This window comes from Cephus cinctus, unplaced genomic scaffold (assembly GCF_000341935.2).
Source record: "Cephus cinctus unplaced genomic scaffold, Ccin1 Ccin1_scaffold0597, whole genome shotgun sequence".
NCBI lineage: Eukaryota > Metazoa > Arthropoda > Insecta > Hymenoptera > Cephidae > Cephus > Cephus cinctus.
In genome coordinates this window covers 194,021-215,442 of record NW_014333243.1, presented here as the reverse complement: position 1 = coordinate 215,442, position 21,422 = coordinate 194,021, and the positions used below count along the sequence as shown (strand labels likewise).

General features: G+C 38.1%; 3 protein-coding genes across 7 annotated transcripts; 1 reads left to right on the top strand and 2 right to left on the bottom strand.

The window, feature by feature from the left end:
• Positions 1-520: 520 nt before the first annotated feature.
• On the top strand, positions 521-12,363 carry LOC107268973. 4 transcript variants are annotated; one of them, XM_015742307.2, is made up of 8 exons: positions 2,066-2,555; positions 2,698-2,763; positions 6,211-8,156; positions 8,239-8,414; positions 8,843-9,002; positions 9,090-9,353; positions 9,437-9,658; positions 9,734-10,186. In XM_015742307.2, exons 3-8 carry the CDS (start codon positions 6,405-6,407, stop codon positions 10,184-10,186), a joined length of 3,027 nt encoding a protein of 1,008 aa, XP_015597793.1. In that variant the 5' UTR covers positions 2,066-2,555; positions 2,698-2,763; positions 6,211-6,404. The 4 variants fall into 4 exon arrangements, with proteins under 4 accessions (XP_024942063.1, XP_015597794.1, XP_015597793.1 ...); XM_025086295.1 differs by lacking the exons at positions 2,066-2,555; positions 2,698-2,763 and adding an exon at positions 521-792 and having other exon boundaries at positions 8,239-8,402; XM_015742308.2 differs by lacking the exons at positions 2,066-2,555; positions 2,698-2,763 and adding an exon at positions 524-792 and having other exon boundaries at positions 9,734-12,363.
• Positions 12,007-15,673, bottom strand: LOC107268977. Its single transcript, XM_015742321.2, has 6 exons — positions 14,667-15,673; positions 14,457-14,569; positions 14,169-14,387; positions 12,953-14,080; positions 12,656-12,890; positions 12,007-12,581 (listed from the first exon to the last, which is right to left on the bottom strand). Exons 1-6 carry the CDS (start codon positions 14,758-14,760, stop codon positions 12,376-12,378), a joined length of 1,995 nt encoding a protein of 664 aa, XP_015597807.1. The 5' UTR covers positions 14,761-15,673; the 3' UTR covers positions 12,007-12,375.
• A 135-nt stretch (positions 15,674-15,808) lies between these two features.
• LOC107268984 (lactosylceramide 4-alpha-galactosyltransferase) lies at positions 15,809-20,842 on the bottom strand. 2 transcript variants are annotated; one of them, XM_015742344.2, is made up of 6 exons: positions 18,705-20,842; positions 17,931-18,601; positions 17,382-17,778; positions 17,081-17,291; positions 16,474-16,729; positions 15,809-16,164 (listed from the first exon to the last, which is right to left on the bottom strand). In XM_015742344.2, the coding sequence occupies exons 2-6, from the start codon at positions 18,139-18,141 to the stop codon at positions 16,136-16,138; spliced, it is 1,104 nt and encodes a 367-aa protein (XP_015597830.1). In that variant the 5' UTR covers positions 18,142-18,601; positions 18,705-20,842; the 3' UTR covers positions 15,809-16,135. The 2 variants fall into 2 exon arrangements, with proteins under 2 accessions (XP_015597830.1, XP_015597831.1); XM_015742345.2 differs by lacking the exon at positions 18,705-20,842 and having other exon boundaries at positions 16,423-16,729; positions 17,931-18,644.
• Positions 20,843-21,422: the final 580 nt, after the last annotated feature.

The window sequence follows — 21,422 nt, the reverse complement described above, 5'->3', positions numbered from 1 at the left end:
ACTTTTGCCTTTTGACAAATCTCAAAGCATACACGATTATTATTTAAACTCGTATACAGTGTCTTCCATAGTTTTTGGCAATTGCTAGTTTATATCGTGTGTATCCGAAATAACCATACAATTTATAAAGTGTTTAGAGGAAATTCTGTTATCAATACTGGTGTAGTTACCTACAGCATCGTTAGGATTTTACCCGCTACCTTATTTCGAAGTTAAAGAGGGTAATATGATTTCAGTTTCACGAATCGATCGAATATCGATAAATGTTGCTTATAATGTAAATTAAGTTGATAAATTTAACATCGTTATTGTTGTACTACCTTGTTTTCTATTTTTCAGTTGACAAATTGCTTCGATAGAATAAAAGTAATAATTTTCTTTTCCCTTTACGCAAAACTAACTCCAAAATGTAAGATCAGATCGAAAAATAAAGCCGCCTAGAATAGCCTTAAAGACATAATACTCAATGGCGTTTTACATGAGACGCTTGGGACGACACTCATTGTATTTGTCAGTCGCTAATCATTCGTCTCGCTGTGTGAATATTCGGCCGGCAAATGTTCAAATAATTTACTTAAGTTGTCGACATGATTTAGGATATCTCAAACGAAGCGAAACTACTATCTCGTTACCTGTGGTATTAACCTGTCAAAGGGGATGAAGCAGGGGCATTTCGTCACGAAGAATTATCAGATTCCTCTGAGACTTCATGCTGTTCGTGAGTTTAGTCGAACCGGTTAGAACCAGTTATTGTACATTGACGGGAGGAAGATGAACAATGTCATGTAGGAGGTGAGTATACACATACTTTCAATAATTATTCCTTCGTCCTACACTACAGATGTTTTTTTTTTTAAATACTGTCGTAATTTAGGTACGAAATTCAATCATCAAAATAACAATTGAAAAATATTCCAATTTTTGCTTGCTCACCAGCACCTAATGATTCAGAAGTAATTGTTATAATACTATTAGTTCGTAATATGTAACATAACAGCAAAGTTGTGCATGCGTGTTTATAGTTCTAGTAGCTATAAGAATTGCTTTCTACGTTCAGACGTTGGTACCCTTAGTTTCGAATTCGAATTACACTAGTCGGTTACGCTGCGTTATCTTCAATGGTAAAAGGAAGAAAAATTTTGCCTATGGAGTATATCTTGATAATGTGTTTACTATCTGTTAAAATACCTACGGTAACAAGAGTCACACAATACGAAAAACATGCTGTGATTCACGCTAGATGTCAGGAATTGGGTTATTTTCAAGTAAACTAAGCCAATACAAGTTTCTATCGGTGAAATAGGTTTTATTTCAAGCAAGAACAACAACGGTAACAATCATAAATGTTTTTTTTGGGCATTTACACCGTTCGAAGTCGTAAGCTGAGATTCATTACATTCCACCCTATATGTAATAGCAAATTCCCTAGCATATGAATTCTGAAAAATATCGTAAAAAAAGAAAATAAACTAATCGGATTCTGTAAATTTTCAAATTCTTCATAAGAATCTTGAGCACACGCTTATTAGTCACTTTGAATTTCTTTCTCTTAAAAACGTTTAATCAAAATTACATCCAAATGTATACTTATAAGAGTTCAGTCAGAATGGATTTTACCTAATTTTTTTTTCAAAGTATTCATCATAATTTTGTCATTGCATATATCGAAGTTTATAACGTCGTTGAGCAAATCATTTTTTCAGCAAAGAATCAGAGCGTACAGTCAAGTCAAGTCGTGTCGGGTTTTCTTAACGAACACGGTGTCCCATTACCGAATAAACTGATTGCAGTCGAGTCAATAGTCAACGGAGTAAGTGGTTAATGTCCACAGAGTGGAACGTCAAAATTGCAATATTTTGTGAAAACTCGCGTAAAAGAGTCATGAATCTGAAATGGAATATTAAATCATGAGATTAAGAATAAGTTGAGGACTGGGGGAGTTACTTACGTAAATCAGACCTCTGCTAGGTGCTAGTTGCGAAAAGCAGAGTGCGCAAGACCATAAATGGTGGGACCATGCGCGTTGCATATAGGTGTTTTATCGTGAGGCTCGCGGTACTTTACTCTTTAAGAATCAGGGGTTAAAGGCCACAGTGTTCTTGGGGTACGTTGTGTTAAAACCTCTATGCTGAAGAATACATCACCGGGAAGAAATCGTTACGCATAGAAAAATTAGGAACAAATTACTATACACGGGTGCCTTTTGGGAAAAAAGACATTTTCGTCCTTTCCTAGTTCCAATTTCTCGCGGAAAGCGTTCCCGTCGATAAGTAATACGTGCTTTAATAATAGTCAAGGATTCACTTCCGTAGGACTGTCGTGACGAATAATTGTGACGGAATTAATAATACAGTAGGAACGAGCAGAATAAAATAGTCGATAACAGAAACCAGTCATTTGCTGTTTTACCATACCTGCAAAATACTACGGGGTGGATATATATATAATTTTCATTACGGTTATCGTGCTACGTGAATGAGCGGACTTTTGTGGATAATTAAAGTCAACGGATAATTAATCTGAATAACGCTAATTGTCCATCGTATCTTTTTGGGGTAAGTCAGTGAAATTTTTATATATATATTTTTGTATACCTTAAATTTTTAAATATCACACGACTATGAATAACACACTGTAAAGCCTGCATCCTTCTTCTGTATTTTCTTTTGATCATTTTTCTTTCTCTCTGTATTTTAGTTGGCATCGACTCTTACCCACTGTATTGCACATATACGTAGTGGCACTTCTAGTGGCAATGGAGAGGTGACTATACCTTTCGTAAATGATTCTGTACAAAATCAATGTAAAAAGAGAAAGAAACATTTCAAATTGGTATACATAGACATAGACACATGTTTTTTAATTTTTCATATATTATAAAATCTTTTTTTTTTTTCATCGTATTAAAACACTCGTTACTCCCTAGAACGTAGCCGCTTGTAGATATAAGGTTATGGTAAAACATATGAAATACCTACGTGCGCCTGTAAATAAAATCAAGAACAGAAGCACCGTCCATAATTCTTTTCTGATTTACAACTGTTTTCTGCCAAGTACTTAACGTACCAGCATGATAGATAAGATACATATAGCAACTTAAAGTAGACTCCCCGTTTCGATCTTTCACAAATACGGCGTACTACAGTGTCTCGAGGCTTTTTTTATTCCTTTGACGTTAATTTAATTACAATCCTAATAATAATCATAGCGTGAATCTTTCAGTCTAGTTCTTAAGATTTTTCATTATAGTGACAAGTATAAATATCAGATTCACGTCATTTTACTCATTTCTCGCGTGTATATGCATATAGTCGGGGGGTTTTCGGTAAAACCCTGAAGATTATCGATTCGACCAACATTGAAGACGGGCAAGAGAGATTACGTCTATGTCTTATACTACTCTACTTAATAGCATGGCATATACGATATGAAAGTCTGTAGATGGTCTTACCTTGCATAAGGGGATTTTATGTATTTATAGGAACACATTTTCGTTCTTTTAACATTCATAGGAACGGTAATGGTGAATAACGAGCATTAGATTCGCGGGTATAGATAACTAGTTCGATTAAAGCTTTCTTTAAGGGGTTGCTCTTTAATATTTCGTGGGAGCGGCCTCGGGGAAGGTCGGGAAGATTCGGAAATATTTTTTTTTCTTTAAGTGGATACCGAGTCTCGAAATAGTATTAGTTGGTATTATTATGATAAAATATTTTGTAAAATTATTATTCAAATTGGTAATAGCTATCGATCATTAAAATTATCCTTATCTTCAAACATGCTAAGGGTTGTAGTCCTATTGGATATTTTAAATTGGGGTCACTTCCGTGTACGTTATTTCTGAATATGGCAATTTGAAAAAATATATTATTTAACGTCGATTAGTACAGCCTAACCAAGAAATTAGTATTGTTTAAAAAAGAGTACGTATTATTTTAGATCGTATTTTAAATGTTTATTCGATGTTCAGGAAAGATATGTGAAATTATGAAATTTCAATTGTAAATCTAAATTCAATAATTACGCGAGTATCGGATTTTATGAAATTTCGAAATTAAATTACAGGGTATATAGAAAAGCATTGATTCGGGTCAGTTTTTAACTACGGACTCAACCCTTCTTCACGCACGGAAGCTTACGGAGTAATGGACGTAGTGCGTGCTATAGTGGGAAGTCACTTGTAACATTTTCCGACTCTTTCACTCTTTTTATTTTTATCCTCTATTTTCCTTGCTTTGAATTAAACGGAGACGGAAAAATCGACCAGTCTGTAGTCATGGAAACACCCTGTGCGAACTACTCAGCCCCTTTATGTGGTATGGAGAAAGGAATCACACGTATGCGCTTATACGGACTAATACAAAGCCTTGAAATACTTCCGAGTTATATAAGCAGATTACAGAAAATTACTCACACGTGATATACTAATATTAGGGTTAGAATAATTTTGGTGAAAAAAAAAAAACATGTCACGGAGTCAATTAATGTGAAGTAACATATCTGTATATATGCTATGTAATATTTGCTTGATAAATCTACTGAATTATTGAAAACCCTTCAAATTTATCGAATACTTATTTATCATTGTTTCTGTATATGGACGGAAATTACTAGGAGTTGCGTGTTAGGTTGGTATTCTGAGAAGCTTGGAGTTGACCTTGATTTAGAATTCCTATGGCTACTTAAATCACGAACGACGAAGGGTTGGTCATATTAATTGGGTCATTTAATTTTTCGAAACATATGTATTTTAATCCGTAATTGGTTCTCCAATTAATTGAATGGAACTTTTTTACGGTATTTTTATCCTAAAGGCCTTAAAAGTTCGTGTGTCCGTAGTTATTTTATGAATTGGTGCTGAACTTTAATTCCCCGGTGTATTCTTGGCCGGTAAAGTGTAACAGATACATGGATATTCGCATGCGTGGTACAAATTGATGACCTAGTGACCTGGTTCGACTTAGCTGGTCAATTTAATTATTTCGTGAATGGTTTTGTGTTCTCGCATTCGAGGGAGTAACGAGAATGAATGGAATGAACTTTGAAAAATTAATTTCATACAATTTTACTTTCAAGCACATTCGATTAGCAGATATTAATATATGTGTATGCATACGCCCAAATTGACGTAACAATAGTTTCATGATTTGATAGTATGAACTTCTATTGTATGATAATTTTATCTTTTTGACGCGCTTTCAAGATTTTTCTGGGCTCTTTGCGTGACTCTCTTACGCACGAGAGGCTCAAAGCGTGACGCAATTCGTCGCAAACAAAGCCATGGGATTGCGTAAAATTCTTGTATCCTTTTTGAGAATTTTATTAATTTTTCGGGCTTTGATCGTAAATTACAGTAGTGACTTTTTATGACGCGGTAGGTCGTCCTCGAGATATAAAAATGATAATCATACACGTACAGTCATTGACTTAACATCATGAAATGTTGATTAAGACGTATTTGGAGATCGGTTGTTCCTTAGTGTCACAAAGATAAAATTCTCTCTTTCGAATAATTTTGTTTATTATTTTTTCATAATGCCTAATTCAATTTGTTTATTATTCTTACGCGCATGTTTTATTGCAGCACCCTAATTGCACGGAGCATCGTTATTTATATTTACTGTTAACAATTTTTTATAACTGTAAAAACGCATTTGGGGGAATTTGGTCGATTCCACTATGCATGACTTCTTATCTTCTCTGTTCTACTTGGCTCGGGGAATGATAAATGAATTTTCGGTATATTTACGGATATTTCAAATATGCATAACGCGAGGAACGTGTTTAGTTCCCATACATTATTTATTTACTTGAAAAGTTTTTTTTTAACGAAATCGACCAAAATTCGTTAAGCTGTCACTTCTGTGCTTTTCAATGACTATTCTATTATTATAAGACGAAAAATAGAATAATAAAATAAAGAGGGGAAACCTCGAAGAAAAGCAGATTTTATTTTATGTATTACTTTTACGCAATTATCAATCCTCGCTCACGGCCCAGTTGTCGCATGCACTTTCCTAGACCTATATGCACGCAGGCACACCTTACATGTTATTTTAAAAACATTACCTCGATGGTGAGTAAAAATTTTTATTTTTTTTAGCTTATCGCCATTAAAAATTGCTTTATCGATAAAATATTAATAAACAATAAATAAATAAAGATACGTTCACGCCAATGCTATTCTGACAATATGAACTTTCCTTGTAGGACGAGAAACGCGAAGGTACGTGTATGCTGAAGGTGCTGGTGAACCTCGAGGACTCGGCCAGGAAGAATTCTTGGAAGGTCCTTATGGTATCTGAGAAAAGGGTAGAGTCGTTACCGAACGCGATACAAGGATTGAAGGGTTGGCCCCGACGTTGGAGCCATTTAAATAAAAGTTACATTTAGGAGGATCCAATATGGCCGACAAGAATGATAATTTCATAGAGGGGAGTAGTAATGGGATCACTACGATGGTCCCGACCACTGCGGCTCACGATGGTAAGACACTGAATGCCAACCGTGGCAACATTAACGAGAAGAATTCCACCAGGAAAGAAGGATTGTATACGAAAAGGGATCATTCGAATTATCAAAAGTCCAGCAGTGCAGGTTACGTCACCAAGGACAAAGAAGGCAACGTGAGAACGAACGACTCTTACAATAATCCAAAAGGGCTGGCTCCCATAGTAGGATGGCAGAATGGGAGTCCTACTGTATTTCCAAGCTCACCAGTCAAGCCTTCCGATGATCAGTCAGGCCCTCCGAGCGGGACACCCGATACGAGGAGTCTGTCGAAGAGTTCCGGGATCGGTCAAGATTCCGGAAATACAGAGGACCTCAGTAGTCTAGCCGACGAGCGTTTGTTCCCGTCAACACCTGCGCTGACTATAGACAGAAGCGTTGAGTCTTTGTCCCCTGACAAGGATACCTTCCTCTCGAACTCACCGGATATCGGGAGGAACAAGGATCTTAGTCTCGGTGAAGAGCTCGGAGAGAAGACGGCCCTTTTGAGTCCTGGTACGGACTGCACGGAGGACAGAATACCAGCAACACCTGGGGACAGTTACGTGACCTCACCCAATCTGACAGTGGGACCTAGTCCAACGATCACGAGTCTCCAGGACGAGAAGAAGAGCTTAGAGGGAAATGGTCCGGGCGGTGAGAAGACTCACGGTATCTTGGTGCGAAACAGGAAGTTCTCCGATCCGGAAACGATAATCACGTCGAATCCTGGCTACGATGATTACGATAAGAGGGAGCTTGATTCTATTGATGATTCAGACAGTCTTTTGGAGATTTACGATGACGAGGATACGGAGAGGAATGCAAATAACAAGCCTAAGATCCCTGACGGTGGTTGGGGTTGGGTGGTCGTTCTAGCTTCCTTGTTAATATCAATGGTCGCCGATGGTGTATCCTTCAGTTTCGGACTCCTCTACATTGAGTTCCTTCACGAGTTCGGAGCCTCGAAGTCGAAAACTGCATGGATTGGCTCGCTCTTTATGGCTGTTCCATTGCTGTCAGGCCCAATCATGTCCACTCTCGTTGACAGATACGGCTGTCGCAATATGACCATATTGGGTGGCCTCATATCCGGTCTTGGTTTCGTCCTCAGTTCGTTCTCAACCACCATCGAGGTAATGTACTTAACATTTGGCGTACTTGCTGGTATCGGTCTGGGTCTGTGCTACGTCACCGCGGTCGTGAGCATCGCTTATTGGTTCGACAAGAAACGTACTCTAGCTGTAGGATTAGGAGCTTGCGGCACCGGAATAGGAACCTTCGTCTACGCGCCTATGACAACCTTCTTCATTAATGAGTACGGATGGCGTGGAACCTGTTTGCTGCTAGCAGGGACCTTCTTTAACCTCATTGTCTGTGGCACCGTCATGCGAGATCCCGAGTGGTGGGTCCAGGAGCAAGAGAAACAGGCGATGGCATCGCCGAAGAAATCTATCAGCAGGTCGGACGGGGGTAGATCAGCTGCCAGTCCAGCCGATGACTTTCCTGGTGTAGATGAACTTCGTCGGTTGCTGAAAAGTGGCAAGGCCCCGGAATATCTTTTGCAGAGTCTCAGAACCAGCACCGAGGCTAGACCCAACGCCAAGGGGAACCCGGCCTTTCGCAGCGTCGTTAATCTTCCTACCTTTGTCAGACAAAGTGAAAAGGTTTGTTTGTTTTGTTTTATTCACTTTTTTTTCTCTTTTTTTCGACAACATTTTTATAATACAAGTAATTTTTACAAAATAGGTTCCTCTGGAGGTTCTTGAGTCACTTTCCGGCAATTCGAGATTGTACAACGTTATACTCGAGAATTATCCTAGTCTACTGCTGTGCAGGAGCTCGTCCGACAAGAAACTTGATGATTCCAGTGGGGAGGTTGCGAACAAGAGCGGCGTCACTATGTCCATGAGGTTACATGACTGGTCTGCTATCTGCATCCTGCACTTTTTTATTTTTTTTACTAATTCGTCCTACTAACAACACGGTACGGAATTATTCTTTGGCAGTATAGTGGTTCCTGGTAGCTGATCGTGCATGACATTTGCAACATTATCCGACATTTATTAACACACTAATCTCAATTATTAGATATATTATTATTTATTAAATTCTTATGTAGAACCCGAAATTGTACAACTAAACGCTCTACGGTGATGGAATTGGAATGATTTGAGATACAATACTTCGCCTTTATATAAATCGTCTTAGAACGTATTAGCATCAGTCTGGGTGAAAATAATTATGACGAAATTCAATTTTTTTTTTTAATTTCGCTTGTAACTGTATACCACCTATACTTCGAAAATATTTAACAGAAAACATCTAAGTAAAGTTTGAATTTATACCGAAGGATCAAGCAAGCTACAGAAAAGGCGAAACCAGTACCGATCAAAGATTCACGTCGTGGATCATCAGTCCACGCATCAACAAAAATTTTGGCCACGAGAAGAATGTCAAGGAGGGACTTGGAGGAAGCTAATCCGCTATTAGCCAAGGAAGTTGCTCAGGCTGTAAGTTCAAAGTACCAGTGTCAATACATCGAACAGATGGATAATATCGACTAACCATTTAATACGCGTATCCAACTTTCTTTATAGATTGCCGAGGCAGAAAAAGCAAAGTCACAATCCAGACATCATCTGCCTGGTTTTGGAGGTGGCGTAGTCAGAACAGATTCCCTTCCTTGGCTTCGTAGACAGTTCAACACAAATACTCATTATTTCAAGGATATTCGAGTACACCGAAATTCCGTTATGTATAGAGGAGCTGTTCTGAATCTGCACAAGTATAGATTACGAGCCAGTAGCTGTCCCAACATTTATAGAAACAGCATGACGACCTTGGCCAAAGAATCCTCAGAGGTTAGAAGTTATATTAACGTAACAAGTAATGTCGTAGGATTTGTATCGTTTGTATGGACTTGCTCGAATTTATTGATTTTTAGAAATGGTATGCAGAGCTCATCGAATTGCTCAAAGGCATGATGGATTTCTCTATGTTCCTGGAATTGCATTTCCTATTGCTCTCACTCTCGACGATTCTACTCTTTACTTGGTTCGTCGTGCCTTATTTTTACCTTGCCGAGCATCTCACGAGAAATGGATATTCGGAGTCGGATGGTGCCAATCTTCTTAGCATCATTGGAATAACCAACACCATCGGAATGGTCAGTAAATATAATATATCAATAAACAAACGGACGACGCAGAGACTCATATGAACAATATTCTAATTATTTAAGATCGGTTTGGGCTGGGCCGGCGATCGACCCTGGATGAACGTTAGCAAAACTTACACCTGGTGCTTGATCGCATGTGGCATTGCCACCATCATGATGCCCATCGTTATTCATCATTACTACCTTATGGTGATAACGTCTGCTGCGTTTGGTCTATTCTTCGCTAGCAACTTCAGCTTCACTCCCGTTATCCTGGTCGAGCTTATTCCACTTGAGAGATTCACTACGGCCTATGGATTGAGCTTGTTGTGTCAAGGCATAGGGAACCTTTTGGGACCACCCTTGGCAGGATGGATATTTGACGTCACAGGTTCCTGGGATTTGTCCTTCCTCATGGCTGGTGGCTGGATCATCCTCTCAGGATGTCTTATGAGTATTATACCATATTCCAAGAACAGAAAGATCTGGGGAAGCGGTCCCGTTGAGATGGAACGCGAACGTGAAATCGGGGCTTAGAAAAAATTAAGAAATATTGAAAATCGTCTTTTTTTTCAATATGAATGCACTCGCTTCTCGTTGCGATCTGTTATTTATATGCTATCTTTCATAATATTAAAAACAGTAGAAGAAGCCAAGAGTTCGCCCAAACAATATAGTTTATATATACATACGGAACATCTTTCTGATTATATTCGTACAGTGCATGTTTCCATCAGACTGTTTTTAAATATATTTAATATTTTTTATGCTCATCTAATATGACTACGATTCACTTTTACTAGTGCATCAGGTCGCTTCATTCTCGGCTATTATTTGGTCTGTTACGTATACATAGCTTTTGAACCACCTTTGGGTAAAAGTAAAGCAACGACCAATAAATGAGCATTTATGCCTAAGGAATTAATTCATATTAGGTCATTGGACTGCTTCAAGTTACCAAAAGTAGTTTGAAGGTCAACTATGAGTACGACAGTTTTGTTCAGCCTGCTGTACACTGTATTAGATCTTTAGAAGTTTTTGTGCATAATGTATTTGCAGGCTTCATGTATTTGAAGATCTAAGGAAACATTATGAATACGTTAATGATACGTGGAGTCATAATAACTGGTTCGCAACATTTTTTATTAAAAAAGTGATTTGTTCAGAGAAAAACTCTCTCACACTTTGTGAAGACACTTGAAACCACGTTATTGCATTGTGATCCTTAATGTTTTATCACAATAGTACATTTTGACTATAGACATATTGAAACGTTTAGTTTTGGCTTTTCTCTTGGCTTGATTCTTTAACTGCCATTTAAACTGAAAATTAAATGGAAATGATGCATCCAGCAACGAATTAATGCGTAGACTATCGTTTAACGTGAGAAGATGTTATAGATACCAAAGATAATTCTAATCTTACTAATATCATGCATAGATTAATAATTGCATCAATATTAACTCTATAATTAATACACTCTTCAATGTACCTTACATTGTGCTTGATAGTGCGATATGTACGGATTGTTTGAGTAACAATCAACTCAAAATGGTTCTCTTCGACAAACTCATCGAATTCCGTTCGTGTTGCGTTGTTATGTTGTTGCTAGGAGATTAATTATTCCCATTATGTATTTAATTTAAAGAAATTTAAGAGGTTGACTAATTTTAAGTGCCCCTTTTATATTATATTATACATTTATCACGTATTATTATATCTCGTACTTTACGATACCATCGGATATCAATTTCTATGCGAACAAAGGGGACAATGCAATAGATATTCGAGAGTATACGCTTATATACAGATATCCAAAGACTTTATGTGTATGTACACTTTGTCAGGAAGGTTTTATGTAGATAACCATCAAATGATTTCATAAAACAGGTCTATTAATAGAACTGCCAGGAATGAAGAATTCTGCATTATAGGAAGAAAGTAAAAGCTTGGATCTATATAAGGTGTACCATGTATGCGGTTATGGTTCAGAGGATTTTTCTATATAAAAAATATATAGTATCTTCTATATGGAAAGTAACCAAAGGTTCTAACAGTTTTCAAGATCAAATAATTTTAGATTGACCAAAAGTTCTTGAAAGACTAATGCTTGTAAGAGAATTGTTATTCGACGTGATGTATTATTTACTTTCTTGAGGAGATTTGGTTTAATGCACCCGGGTACAAAATTTGAGTCTGTTGAACAAGAACATTTAGTTTTTTTTTTTTTGTAAACTACTAACCGTAGGTATTTTTATATTTTTAATATCATTTGTCGTTCGCATTTCCACTTAGATTTCTCCCTTGGGAAGATAACCGTATGATATGGTACAGATTGTATAGTTGAAATGGAGCCATTTTCGATCAAACATTTTTTCTCGCAAGGTACAATAAGTTTTTTGGGAATTTTTACAACCAAATATGCCTTCGTCGCGAGTCTGATGGTCTAGGGAACATCTGGTCCGGATGAGATAGTCAATTCTCGTGACACTAGTGTAGCCAAACGCTCGCGTTATACAAACCCATTTAACAATCCTAACTATTGTATTACACAAGATACAAAAGAGGCAGATACAATAGAAAAACTGTCTCTCCGTTAGTCTTCGGTAATTATACCAAACGCTAAACTACTACCTGAAGAGCACTTTCATAGGCTCGTTATATTGTTTTATGTTGTCTACAGATAAAAAATTATTAAATATTACAAAATACAATCTTTGTGTTCGTCAATATCCTGGTGACGTAGTGGGACTCGATTGGTCAGGACTGGGACTTCTGCTGGGTGTTCTTGGTACACCAACAATATTCGCTAGACTCTGCAAACTTCTTGGGAAGGTCTTCGTGATAATAGAGTGCTGAGGACCGATCATGGCATCGGCCATAACTCCAAGACGCACTCCTTTGCCATACCTGTGCAAAGTTATCGACATACCTACGCAGGACAGATACGTAAAATTTTAAAGCACTATCCTAGATACAACTCGCACCTGGTGCATTCAAACTCACTGCAATTTCCTTGTGGCGGTCTCCAAAATACAGCAGAGTCAACACCTTCCACAGGAAGATCGCCGTCTACGTGTGTCAAGGACAATGAATATCTCCTAGTGAGATGATTTAGAAGTACTTTTAGGAGTACAGAAGGTAGACAGTAAGACACCAGACCGGATGAAGTTTCGGCAGCCGTTATGGCGTAAATAGCGCTCTGCGACGACCTGGCATGTTGAATGTTCTTCTGGATGACCTGAAGGACGTCAATACCGTTATACGTGTGAGAAAGCATTAAGATCAAGTATTTGATGTTACCTGAAGAGTCTCTATGAGGTCGTCATCGAAAAGCGGCGTTCTAGTAGGCAATGCCAGGCAGACAAGACCTCGTACTTCATGATTTTGCACGAAGAGGGCACGCTGGCTGACGAATTTGGCCGTGGCGAAGACATCCTGGGGTGTTTCTTGACCGGACTGCCGGAAGTACTCCTTGAGGGAACCAACAGTGGCCGCTAGGAGTATTTCAGCCTCGCTAACTCCAGTGACAATGGAAATTTTCCTCACGATCTCAGAATCTACTTCGTCTGACCAGGCGACGACCTTTCTGCCGCACAAAGATGTAGTTTGTAGTTTATTTGATTGAGCATGTTTCAGGAAGAGCTCATCCAGGATAATTCTAGGTGCTGCTATGGCTATTCCGGCGATAGACAATATCTCTAATGTCGCCTGGAATATCAGAGGTAGGTAGCAGGACAGTAGAGACGTCAAGGTATCCGGATAGTGATGTTTTTGAGACGATTGGAGTGCCCTGTATTCCCTGAAGATGAGTATAGGAGTCTTCAGCGAGAGGGTGATACCCAGGTACCAAAAGAAATACACCACGTTCCAAAATATCTCAATAGGATTTAAGGACTTCATTAGAGACCAGAATATGACACCGATGCCAAAGTTTCGTTTCGAGGCTTCACGTTGTAATATCCAAATTGAGTTCGTGATCTTGAAACCTTCAACTTTCTTGTAACACCTTGTGATTTCTTTCACGGTTGACACCCATACGATAATACCAATTTTTAAACACTGAAATATTCCTATTTGCATTTTTAGCATCTCGGGACGTTCCGTTGGGTCATTATTGCAGAGGAATTCATTCCAGTAGTTGCTGAAGCTCTCGGTGAGCTTCTGATGAAGACGTGGCAAGGCCGAGGGTTCCGCGTAGAGGTTGGTAAAAGGCGAGTTGGTATTCTCTTGACAGGCCCAGGTACCCGGAAAATACTTCAACGGCAGAAAATCGGCCAGGGTGAGATGCTCCTGACGTAGGAGAATATGATGCACCCTGACAAGGCATAGTTTACACTCTTCCCCGTTTAGTAAATAATTTACTGTATAGACCTGCCAGGGCGACTGATTTGACGGCAAGAATTTCGAAGTGATGTCGCTCACGTATTCCTTGATGAACAGAGATTAATGAATTAGAGAAAAAGAAAAAAAGAAAAAACAATCTCGATCTCGATACACGATTAAGCGACTCTCCTACCTGAAGATTTGATTCGGTTATTGGACGTCCTTTGAATGAACATGGAGAATTGAATAAATGATTATCTACAGAGAAGTCGTCGACAGTCTCCCAGGCGTAAAGGCCCCATTTTTGCGTGAGTGCTGCCCTCAATAGTGACTTTGTGGAGCTCAAGTGAAGAAGATGACTGCGTAAGCCTTCCGTTATTGAGTTTCCTTGCAGCATAAGTGTGTAGATACCCTTAAATAGAAAGCAGATATTTAATTGTGTCATCTGATTAAACCAGGAAGACGCTATCTCTGCCCTTACCTGATTTCTACCTTGATCAAGAATACTTCTCACGCTATTTTCCTCTACGACTATAGAGTTGGGATGTCTCCATTTGACAAATCTGATCCAGCTCCTTCGTGACCATCTGACGACTGCGATAAGAAGCTCAACAAGATATTCCAAAACACGCAGAAGCATCTTCAAATGATACTAACAGGATCACGCCCTCCTGCTACTTATTCTATTTACCTGGATAACAAAATAGTAGTCCCGGCACCAGGAAAAATCCAAGGAGTACAGTGAACGTCAGATTGGTGAAAAATGATAATCCCGAGAAGTCCATGTTTCTTTAGGCCCACCTCATTGGAACTATTATAATTTTTATTCTTCCTATATACAGAAGCACAGTTCACTACGATCCTTCGGGAGTCTCCAGGATACTTTTTAGGACGCACTAAGAATTATATAAGCCGTGAGATTCTGAAGAGCAACTGCGAGAGAAGTCTTGTACGATGATCGTACATTCGAACTCGACCTATGACCGTTGGGTCCACCAACTCTGTCTCAACGATGATACTTCGACGACCTTCTTCCCCACTTCTCCATGCTTACTCCTCTTTTAAATTGCCGATTAAAAATCGTTGCTCCACGATTTAATTTCTCGATGATTCAACGAATCTTATTTGAATTACAGTTAATTAAATGCCGTAACATCAGTATTATTTTAACTAGAAACAAAAATAAAAATCACGCGGAATAGGTCACCCCAATACCTACTCAGTTTCTAGTTATTTCGTTTCGTTTTTTTTTTCCCCGTAATCTCTCGTATTATATCCAATCAACTGTCTACAATAATTCCAAATCTTGTTTGCACTGTCCATATAAATATACAAATCTCTCAACACTTATCCGTCTCAGATATTATCGAACGAACTTTCGACCTGTTCGAATCGTTCCCGGGAACAGTATATCTGTTCCTTTTATATCAACATTGTTAGTGTGTGATTATTTAACCGACCTCCAATTAGTTTAGTATAATCAGTATTGTAAAGCTTGAATTATCGAGCGACCTGCATTGCGCCGTCGGCAATTTGTGATAATGTCTTATCGTGTTGTACCAAACGAGCATCATAGTCGTAACCTGATGATTCAAATAGTAGGAAAAGTGTGTAGTACTAGACATCACAACGTGACGTGGAGTTACGTTTTTGTTTTGCACTCAATATTTTAAAGCCCACAAGTATCACATTTTAGTAGGTCAACGTCTGATTAAATTTATAATTATTTGAAAGACAATATAATCTATACAGTATTATGTACCACGCTTTTTATGCTATATACTGTTATGCCGTTATGAGTTCTTTAGGATCACAAATAAATAATTGCACCTATTTGAAATTATATAAAGATCGATTATAGTTTATTGAAGTTGGTATGATGTAAATACGAAGGTAACGCAAACCTAATGGTAGAAGGCACAATGCTACTATTTCTTCACGGCTATGGAATACGCTCCAGGACTTCACTCCTAGTTAGGAACTTTACGAGTGACCGTTGTGGCTCACAAGGTGCCTCTCATGGCTCTTATCTTAACGCCTTATGCATAGGGTCAGCATTCGACTAATGTTCAATTTGCGTCTGGAGATTAACAGTAGCGTGAATTTTGTCATGGGGCATAACAATACATATATTATTGTTTCTGGCATCAGCCCACTGTATTAGTTGGAGATAGCGACATCAGCACCCTCTGTGAGTAGAGCGCGTATGCTTAGACTTAATGTGACCATATGAGAAACAGGATTGATAATAATACAAATTAAATACTCATAATGCAACAAGCAATACTGATGATTGTAAATTGTAGACAAGTATATTTCTCATGTTGATATGTACAGTAATATTGATAATACTAATAACGACCAAGAAACTTGGCCGAATAAGCGTGCACAACAACAGTCTTCAGTTTGCTGCGCACATGTTTGAAATTTTTATAAATTTCTCTAACCTTCGTTCTTTCTCAAAAATCCAAAAGTTTTTGAAGGTTAAAATTCCGTACCTGCGCTGCGATATATCTTTGGACAATATTTCTCGGCAATTATTGCATATGGTACTTTACTTCCTACTTTAATACTGCGGGATTCGCTCAGTTTATTCCACACGTGAATGGCCTTTGCTTTTTGTAGAATTTTCATGGTCGCGTTCGCGTCTTTTGTCTCGAAGTATTTCCTCCACTTTTTATAATGAATAGGATAGAAAGCCGAGGGTGGGAACACTTTGAATCCATGGCACTTCCTCGAGGTCATATCCTTAGTCTATAACACAAAGGGTAAAAAACAAAAGAATAAAAAAGAAATCCAGCCGCATTAGTATTTTTCAAAATGCATGCAAGCGATGCAATTATTGTATGTCATTATTGTACATTACTGTCTTATGCAACAGCGATAGTTACAAATGATAGGCATGATATTTGCATACAGGCAGAATTCTTTGTTTCCGACATTCCAGATGAATCAATTCCAGTATTTTCAACTTCAAATCAACGTACATGCACGAGATGAATTTCCTTTGTGAAAGCAAATGCACAGGATGACAGTGTCATCCCTCAGGATATATTTAGTAGCCTCAACATTTTTCTCATCAAAGTGTACAAGATTCATACGTACGTAGCGGGTACCACAAAGTTTCTTCAAGGTCCTCGTTATCACACCTGGACCATTGTGACCCCACACATCACCACGAAAGTTACTTTGCAAATCACGAAGGCACTCATCGGCGAGCTTATGTCCTAAACCCGTAGGTGAGAACCCTATGACGCCAGCAGCGACATCTTCTCTATCCTCAGCGCCAGCAAAATTCAATAAATTCTCCAGCGACCTATACGACGAACGGAAGTAGAATTCATTGCTTAAAATCTTTTCGATAATTGAAATTTTTATCTATAAGAATTGCTTTAGGATTACTTACGAAGTTACGACTACGTCCAGGTCAAGATATATACCACCATATTTCCATAATGTTAGATATCTCAAAATATCGGATATATGACTCTTTGGCCATTGACTTCTTTTGAGGACACCACTAGCGTACCATTCGGCTAATGGTGTGTTCCTCAAATAATCGTCAATAACTATATGTCTTATTTTGATATTGTCATAAGTAGAAAGCTGTTGCACAAAGTTCCGAGAGGTATTCGTAAACTTCGACCAACTTACGAAAAGGAGATAGACAATTGTACTGGGGTTCATCAAGGCCGCAGACTCCACGGCACATGCCTGTCGTACCTTGAGCAAACCTTGATCATCGTTGAAGCAAGACGTCTCATGAAAGAATATATTTCTATCAGATGTAGGTGTCTCGAAATCTAGCAGGAAAGAGAATAAACCGGAAGAGTGATATGGACGTAAAGTAGATAAGCGAACTCTTCGAGCTCGGCACTAAATAATCGTTCCCTTTTCTACTTGTAATGTAACAATAGAAATTATAAATTCTTTCTTAATTGCTATAGATTATTACCAGGCAGTTCCACATGTTTAGTATATATTTTAGTAACATCATAGCAGGATATGTCGGGTGCTTCCACTTGCGACATGAATGGCACGATTCTTCGTAAGTCGTCGTTTGAAACGACCATAACGAACAGTAGTGTCCCTATTGCGATGGCAATCAGGAGAGACTTCTTCATCCTGACGTTTACGAAACGTCTAGCCTCTTTATAATTTTTCATTTATATTTCTTTTTGATGTCTTAAACGCATAACCACTGTACAAGCATCATGACAATCATCCTACGTATTTTTAAATACTTAATGGCAGCTAGACCACTAATACTGTCGCAATACTTTCATTAAAGGATGTAATTAATACTCTTTTCATGGATGTACGATGCATCTTGATTCGGTGTACCTTGATAATAATGATTGGCTTTACGCATTTCGTTAGACGTATATACATTCACTGTAGCACGACATTCATTGTATTTTCTCACACTGTTAAAATGTGTCTCCTCAAAAATCTCGGACGTTCCTTCAGATGATTTAAAAACATTTTAATACTACGTTGCTTCCAGTGTTTTTCCCTCGTGTAATTCTTGATTTGACGAACAAGCCACCTATTATCGTTGCCTCTTTTTTCTCACTCATTGAAATTCACTTTATCTCTCTCTCTCTCTCTCTCTCTCTATTCCACCTACAGTGATTTACTCTTTATGTAAAAAAGACTGCTGCACACGTATTTCTCACTCATTGAAATTCACTTTATCTCTCTCTCTCTCTCTCTCTCTCTATTCCACCTACAGTGATTTACTCTTTATGTAAAAAAGACTGCTGCACACGTATCGCGAACCTCCTTGAGCTTCATGCAATTTTATTATCGTGGTGACACTGGCTTTATACTCAACGCTCGCTACTCGACATACCCAGGCACGCATGCGTCGTATATTCTCCCTGACTGTTACGCCGACGCTCTATAGAGCGCCGGCGGGTTCCTTTTATGTTTTTGCTACTTTAATAGATTTTATTGTTTATCGTTCTCGTTTTATGTTTTATCGCTTTTAACTTATCACCGGCACCTTTGGGATAGGAGCTAGTATTTCCCGAGTAAGAGATTCAAGCGGTCGCGAAACGTTTTTTAACGAATGGAACAATATATGGGTATTAAAAAATAAATCGAACGCCATGAGCGAGAGGACATACCCGGGGGTTGATAATTGGTTCGTCCGGTTACCACGAATGGGTAATAGAATTCCTAGTGGCAAAGATACAACTAAAGGTCAGGTTGACCTGAACTGTGACAGACGAGCTGCATATCCGTGCTCAATTGCATAAAGTACGATGTAACCCTGTGCCATTGGTGGCGCCGCCAAGGGTAGCGTCGGTCTCGCCGCCGGTTGGTCGGTCTAGGAACTAGCGAAAGGAGGCCAGGTGATGTCGAGCTGTGCTATCGTCAACACTCGCCATTATACTTCTACATTCGCTCTTCTACGTCAGACGAGCGTTTGCGCTCTTTGTTGTTCCCTTTGCTTGAAAGGAAGAAGGGACCATTTTGCATTGGCCGGAAGGGTACATTTGCTGGTGGCAATTTGAATACTGACACGGACAAAGGATAAAAAACGTCTGCATCGCTGTTGAAAGGTGATATAGCTTGTATATATGTCTTTATGTGTATGAGGCGATCAATATTTGGTATGAATATATAAAATTCAATTAATTATTATGTACAGTTTGTAGCAGTGGAAGCTTAATGATTGATGGTTGATGATTTTAAAACAATATTTTTCTGGTGCACAAGAGTTAATATATTTTTCAAAAAACCTATAAAAATTATTTTTTTACGTCCATTTTCTTAAAAGCTCCAAATTTAAGCTGATTTTGTTTTATTTCATCAGAATATTAATTCATGAATTGAGCGAATAAAAATAGATTTAAAAAACACTATTCGAAGAAAAACAGTACAATTATAGACTGCTAAAAACATTTACTAGATGTAATCATCTTCTTTAATTTAACAGTAAATATGTTTCTGCGACAAACGCCGTTGTGACGAATAAATTTATGAGTTTTTTCAGATGCTTTTAAACACTTTCACTCATGGACAGTGACACATTGACATATAGCATAGAGTACCCATAAGCATAGAAAAACATGGTCGGCTGAAAGAAAGAGATAGCGACTGGTGGCGGCCAAGCCCTGTTTCTTTTTAATCAGCAGCCGTAGTACGAGAGTATAGAAAACGTAGCCAATGGGAGCATTAGAAAAGGAGAGCTACTGGCCGCCACCTCAGTCCTTCTTTGCCTATTCGAGCGGACATTTTTTCAAGAAATTTGGAGCAGGGATCGCGTAGTCCATGCTATATGCCAATGGTCGGACACAATTGATCAATGCGTACGGTTTGAAGATGCCCTAAAAAACAGTACACAGTAAAAACTAATTATAATGTGCATGTGTCATATATCCTATAGTTGTAGCGAAATGTCAATTTTGTTACTTTGTTGAAATTTTACATTTATCAATGATGGCATATTAATTATTCTTATTTCTTATACAGAGCCTAATCTCCTTTAGATAATTATAGCAAAACATTACTACGTAAGTAATAACCAGCACGAAACGGCGATTTTACGGTTTACGTATTACGTCGTTGTCATTATTTCTGTTGATGTATGATTTTATCATGGTTTCTTGCTAATAATTTTTCACTGAGGCACGTCATTTGGCAGTGTTTATATATAAGAACATATTAGTTGTATCTATTGTGTTAAAAGGTGTGGTTCAATATATAATTTTATTATGCAACTATAATAGTACTCGGTATACTACTATAATAATGCATTCATAATATTTCATACATGCACAGTCCTTTATGTGAAAATGATTTTAAATTTCAGCTCGTTCTCTGGTGATAAAGTTGATATAAGCACCAGTGCTGTTGAAATAATGCTAATTCTTCTGAAGTCAATAATGTATATTGATACGTATAACAGTCTTTATTCTTAATATTCTTTGCTTACGATAAAACTCTGTACGTAAAAAATGTACAAAGTTGGACTTTATAAAAATTACTACGCTGATACTGTATGGTGTCATTAAAGAATTCTTTTTTCTCTGAAGTAAGATCAAAATCTCGTAATGTAATACGACGCCAGATAAACTGCTGTGGAATCATGTTTACGACACATTGTGGAATCACGCCGTGTGTCACTCCACTGTGCCCACAGAGCGGAATCGGTGGAGCCACTGTGATGTCTAAGTATTTTAAACTATATGTATACTGTAATAATTAACAAAAAACTGTTGACTCACAAATGCCACCCTTTTTTTCTTATCCTTCCTTTCTTTATAGTTGCCGCCTTCAATGAGAAAATTTGCTAGAAACACCGCCTCAGAATGTGCAAATTCACTGGATTAAGGTTATCTAGAACTATAATAGATCTACGAGTCCAATATGTTTTTTGACAGTTCACAAAACAATGCAAATCCTTAACAAATGACACGTGGCTTTCTATAAAATT